At 60.2% G+C, this 5,808-nt stretch overlaps 1 protein-coding gene across 1 annotated transcript; it reads right to left on the minus strand.

Moving 5' to 3' along the window:
* Positions 1–603: 603 nt before the first annotated feature.
* Positions 604–5,485, minus strand: ENH_00075030 (hypothetical protein, conserved; the record flags this gene model as incomplete). The annotated part of the gene is made up of 2 exons (XM_013582879.1): positions 604–1,099; positions 1,242–5,485. The coding sequence occupies 2 exons, from the start codon at positions 5,483–5,485 to the stop codon at positions 604–606; spliced, it is 4,740 nt and encodes a 1,579-aa protein (XP_013438333.1).
* Between the last annotated feature and the right edge of the window lie 323 nt (positions 5,486–5,808).

Here is a 5,808-nt window from a genome sequence, read left to right on the forward strand (position 1 = left end):
GCCTGCAGCAGCAGCAGCAGCAGCAGCAGCAGCAGCAGCAGCAGCAACAGGAGCAGCAGCTGGTGCTGTTGCAGTGGAGCAGCAACTGTAAAGGAAGGAAGCAAATGGCGGTGCTGCAGCAGCAGCAAAAACAGCGGCTACCGCAGCAACAGCAGCAGCAGCAACAGCAGCAGGAACAAGCCAATCCCAAAGGCAGCAGCAGCGGCAGTAGAAGCAGCAGAAGCTGCAGCAACAATAACAGCAGCAGCAGCAGCAGCAGCAGCAACAGCAACAGATATACCTGTCTGACAGAAGTGCTAGTGCGGGCTCTCGTAGATATTGATGAGCAGCAAGAAGGGGCCCCAGCTGCTGCTGCAGCACCTCGAAGCCCCCGCTGCACAAAAACTGCAGCAGCAGCAGCAGCAGCAGCAGCAGCAGCAGCAGCAACAAAAGCAACGGCCTAATGCTGAATGGAAAGGTGTGCCTCAAACAGCGTCAGCAGCAGTAGCAGCAAAAGCAACAGTAGCAGCAACACAAGCAGCAGCAGCAACAGCAGCAGCAGCAGCAAAACAAGTGGCAGCAGCGACTGCCATAGTCACCGCAGCACACGCAACAGTAGCAGCATCAAGAGTAACAGCAACAAAAGCAGCAGCAGAAAGAGCGACAGTAGCAGCAGCAGCAGCAGCAGCAGCAGCAGCATAAACAGCAGCAACTGCAGCAGCAAAAGTGGCGGACTGGAAGGGGGGCAGCAAGAAAGTTGACTGAGTCGATAGCCTGCTGCTGCTGCCTGCGTTGCACAGCAGCAAGGAGTTCTTGAGTGCTGCCTCTCCGTTTTGCTGCTGCTGCTGTTGCTGCTGCTGCTGCTGCCTCGGTCTCTACTTGCTGCAGCAAAGCAGTCCACAGCAGGCGCTGCAGCTCCTGCCCTTGCTTCTGCTGCTGCTGCTGCTGCTGCTGCGGCAGCAGCGGCGAAGGGACTCCCAGCAGCTGCGAGCGCCGGGCAAACTCCCGCAGCAGCTCATAAGGGGCCCCAACTTTCTGTCCCTGAGCAGCAGCAGCAGCTGCTGCTGCTGCTGCTGCTGCTGCTAAGCCCCCCGGCAGCAGCCGCGCTGTCAAAGCAATGCTGCAGCAACGCATGTTTGCAGCAGCAAACTGCAGACTGCACCTTCTGATAATAGCTGCTGCCAGCCTTCTACGGGAGAGAGGACACAGCAGCAGCAGCAGCAGCAGCAGCAGCAGTAAGAGCAGCAGCAGCAGAATCTCACCCGTGGGTCCCGCCAACGAAGCAGCACTGCAGCAGCAGGGAAGCAGCAAAGTTGCACAAACTTTGCTGCAATTGCTGCCACCTCTGCTGCTGCTGCTCCTGCTGCTGTCTCTCTTTGGCTGCTCCTACCTCACTACAGCTCCTTCCCCTATCATCTGTCCCTGCATCCCCTGCTGCTGCTGCTGCTGCTGTTGCTGTTGCTGTTGCTGCTGCTGCTGCTGCTGTTGCTGCTGCTGCTGCTCGGTGACTGCGGGGTTTGTCGGGGGCCCACTGCAACAAGGGGCTCCAATTATTTGCTTCGTTGAATACAAAACGCAGCTGACAGCAGAAGGAGTTCATGCTGCTGCTGCTGCTGCTGCTGCTGCTTCTGCTGCTGCTGCTGCTGCTGCTTGCCAGCAATGGCGCTGCGAAGGGGGCACCCACGGCCTCCACGGCAGCACGGCAGTGCTTGCAGCAGCAGCAGCAGCAGCAATGAGCCGCTGCAGCAAACGCTTCTGCTGCAGTTGGTAATGCTGCTAGGTATAGAGCCCGCGACAGCAGCAGCAGCAGCTGCAGCTGTGCTGCTGCTTGTGGCAGCAGCAGCAATAGCGGCTGCGGAGCAGTCGCCAGGGCTTGCAGCAGCAGCACTAGGCGGGAAATTGCAGCCTCTGCTGCTGCTGCCGTTCTTGCGGCAGCAGCAGCACCAACAACAGCAGAGGCTGCTGCTGCTGCTGCTGCTACTGCTGCTGCTGCTGCTCGGTCCGGGTAGGTCCCAACAATGCAGCCGCTCTGCAGCAAGTGTGCTTCCATAACTGCAACACTGCTGCTGCTGCTGTTGCTGCTGTTGCTGCTGCTGTTGCTGCTGCTGCCGCTGCTGCTGCTAGCTGAGGCAGCATGGTGCATGCACGTGCCGGTCACACACGCTGCAGCAAAGCTCCGCAGGATCTTCTTTAAGAAAGAGACAGAAGCAGCAGCATCTGCTGCCAGCAGCAGCAAAGACGGCAGCAGCGCTGCTGCTTCTGCTGCTGCTTCTGCGGGCACTGCCAGGTGTACGTACACAGCAGCGCCAAGGACACGCCCCCATCGGCCCTGCAGCTGTTGCTGCTGCTGTTGCTGCTGCTGCATTTGCTGCTGCAGCTGCTGCTCCTGCTGCTGTTCTTGCTGCTGCAGCTGTCCCTGCTGCTGCTGCTGCGAAGCAAACGGAAGGGACATTTGAACCGAAAGGAGACAGGAGCGAAGAGAAGCAGCAGCAAATATGGCGCAAAGCCGCAGCAGCAACGTTGCCTCCCTGACAGCAGCAGCAGCAGCAGCTTTTGCTGCGGCAGGAGCACTCGAAGCAGCAGCAGCACGTGCAGGAGCAGCAGCAGCTGCTGCTGCAACGGCAGCAGACAGAGCCTCCTTCTGAATCCACGCTGCATGCAGGCAGAAGCCAAACCAGTACACCCGACTGCAAATACTGCTGCTGCTGCTGCTGCTGTTTTGTGTCTGCAACTGTCGCGCTGCAGCAGCAGTTGCTGCTGCAGCAGCAGGTGTTGCTGCAGCAGCAGCTGCTGCCGCAGCAGACAACTCTGCTGCTGCAGCAATCCCCACCTGCCGTGCTGCAAGGCCTAGCAAAGGTGTAATGGGGGACAAGCGCATAAGACGGCACGCGCGGGTAGCAGCAGCAGCAGCAGCAGCAGCAGCTGCTGCTGCTGCTGCTGCAGCTAGAGGTGTAGCAGAGTGCTGTGGTTCCCTTTGCTGCTCCCAGAGGGCGCGCATTTGCTTGTGCTGTGCATTATACGGCAGCAGCGACATCTGCTGCTGCTGCTGCCGTTCCTGCTGCTGCTGCTGCCGTTCCTGCTGCTGCTGCTGCTGCTGCGTGCTGACGCAATTGAGCGCATGCAGCGGCGGCAGCAGCAGCCAGTCTGCAACTCCTGCAGCAAGAGCCTCCGCTATTTGCTGCCTCTCTTTGGGGCTTAGCAGCTGAAGGGCCCCAGCAGCAGCAGCACGAATAGCGAAGGCCCACAGCCCCACAGCGTGGCCCCACACCCTGCTGCTGCTGCTGCTGCTGCTGCTGCTGCTGCTGCTGCTGCTGCTGCTGCTGGGGTTTGGTGCGCAGCAGTCGACCACTGGCAGCGCCTTAAGAATCCTCAAGAGCAGCAGGGGGGCCCCTGGGGCCTCAGGGGGCCCTTTGGGGCCCCTGAGAAAGGGTAATGGCAGCCATGCTGCTGCAGCAGCAGCAGCTGCTGCTGCTGTTGCTGCTGCTGGCTTTTGTCTCACTCTCAGCCCCAATTGAGGCAGTGCTGTTATTGTGCTGCAGCAGAAGTAGAGAGTTGCTGCTGCCAAAATTGGCCTGCAGGAGGGACAGCAAAGTGTTACATCTTGCTGCTGCTGCTGCTGCTGTTGTAGCTGCTGCTGTTGTTGCTGTAGCTGCTGCTGCTGTTGTTGCTGCTGCTGCTGCAAGTTCTGGTGGCACGGTGCAGCTGGAGACTCAGAGCAAAACGCCTCCACTAGGCTCTCCAGCAGTTGCTGTATCTGCTGCTGCTGCTGCTGCTGCTGCTGCTGCCGCTGCAGCAGCAATCTGCTGCGCCAGGAGAAGGGCCCCCAAGGGAGGCCCCCCACAGGGGCCCCCTTGGAGCCAAAGGGCGGCTGCAGCAAAATTGGGTCTGCCTCTAGGTTCTGCACTGCAGCAGCAGCAGCAGCTGCTGCTGCTGCTGCTGCTGCAGGTTGGTCACCTGCTGCTGCTGCTCTCAGGCTGCTGCAGAAGCGGCGGGAGAGCGCCGCAACTTCTGTTAGAAGAGGGGCACCCCACAGAATCCCGTTGATAGTGATTTGCTGTTGTTGTTGTTGCTGCTGCTGCTGCTGCTGCTGCTGCTGCTGCAGTTGGTGCTGCTGCTGCAGTTGGTGCTGCTGCTGCTGTCGCTGAGCGCTGGTTAGGGCTGTAGCGGCAGCGAGCTTGAGGAGCAGCAGCAGCAGCTGCTGCGCCGCAGCAAAAGAGCAGCAGCAAAGGCTGCCGCTGCAGTTAGCTGCTGCAACCTCATACTCCCCTTGTTTGTGCTGCTGCAGCAACAAGTGCTGCTGCTGCTGCTGCTGCTGCTGCCGCTTGCCTTGACTTTCTGCAGCAGCAGCAGCCCCCAGGAGCTGCAGCAAAAGATGAAGCGCCGTGCGGCGGGCACTTAGCCCGCAGCGCAGCAGCTCTATATCTATCTCTTTCTGCTGCTGCTGCTGCGGCTGCTGCTGTTGCTGCTGCTGCTGGAGGTAGAGTAGGCGGCGTTGCTGCTGCTGCAGCAAGAACTGCAGCAGAGCAGTTCCTGCGCAGGCAGCTGCAGGGAGAAAGGCAGCAGTACGAGCAGCAGCTTCTACGAGCAGCAGCAGCACGGGCAGCAGCAGCAGCAGCCCCTCCGCAGCAGCTGCAGCGGCGTTATCCTTTTTGCTGCAGTCTACCCGCGTGCTGCTGCAGCAGCAGAACCTCCCAGCGGCCTTAAATTCCTCTTTTTCCCCAGCAGCAGCAGCAGCAGCAGCAGCAGCAGCAGCAGCAGCAAGTCTCTGAACAGCAAGGAAAAGGCGCTGCAAGCTAACCGCGCACTGCCAGTCATCTGGAGAGTCTTCCGCGCAATTTTGCTGCTGCTGCTGCTGCTGCTGTTGTTGCTGCTGCAGCAGCTGCTGCTGCCTCAGCTGCTGCTGCTGCTTCTGCTGCTTCAGGGCAGCTTCCGCTGCGCGTTGCAGCAGAGGCCCCGTAGATGGCAGGTTGAACGTATGTGCTGCTGCTGCTAGGGACAGCCACAGCAGCGGCTGCTGCAGAGTTCTCTGGTTTGCTGCTGCTGCTAGGCACACTGCAGCAGCAGAGTGCCCAGCAGCAGCAGCAAACCGATGGCCTAGATCTTCTAAGGCGGGGGCCCCTGGGGGCTCCCCACGTGTGCGTGGGCAGGAAGGCCGCGGGCAGCAGCAATGAGCAGCAGCAAAGCAGCCGCTGCAGCAGCAGCAGAAGCAGCAGCAGTTTGCTTCTGTTGCTGCTGCTGCTGCTGCTGCTGTTGGCAAGCCAGCGGGGGCCACTGCGGCCTCCAGAGTCCTAACAGCGAAATTTATGGGAGCCACTAAGTCCCCTAAGCTTCCAAGCCTTGCCTGTTGCTGTTGCTGCTGCTGCTGCTGCTGCTGCTGCTGCGGCTGCTGCTGCGGCTGCTGCTGCTGAAGCGTGTCGAGAAGAGACTGCAGCAGGGCCACTGCAGAAGCTTCGTCTCCTCGTCTGAATGCAGCCGCTGTGGCGGCTCCCCAGCTGCTGGCTTGCATTCTAGCCTGCTGCTGCTGCTGCTGCTGCTGCTGCTGCTGCTGTCGCTACTGCTGCTGCTGCCACTGCTGCTGCTGCTGCTGCTACTGCTGCCGCTTCCGTTGTTGTTGCTGGTGAATGCTGCGGGGGAAGCTGGAGTCTCGCTTCCGTGCCTTTGTTTCGGCTGCTGCTGCTGCTGCTGCTGCTGCTGCTGCTACTGCTGCTGCTTGGGGAGCCGATCCCTCCGCTGCAGCAACGGCGGCGAGCCACAAGTGTTTGCTGCATAAGAGACAGCAGCAAAAGCAGCAAATGAGTCTCTTAAATGCTGCAGAGTCAAAACAAAAAG

Source organism: Eimeria necatrix, genomic scaffold (assembly GCF_000499385.1).
Source record: "Eimeria necatrix Houghton genomic scaffold, Enh_scaff769, whole genome shotgun sequence".
Classification (NCBI taxonomy): domain Eukaryota; phylum Apicomplexa; class Conoidasida; order Eucoccidiorida; family Eimeriidae; genus Eimeria; species Eimeria necatrix.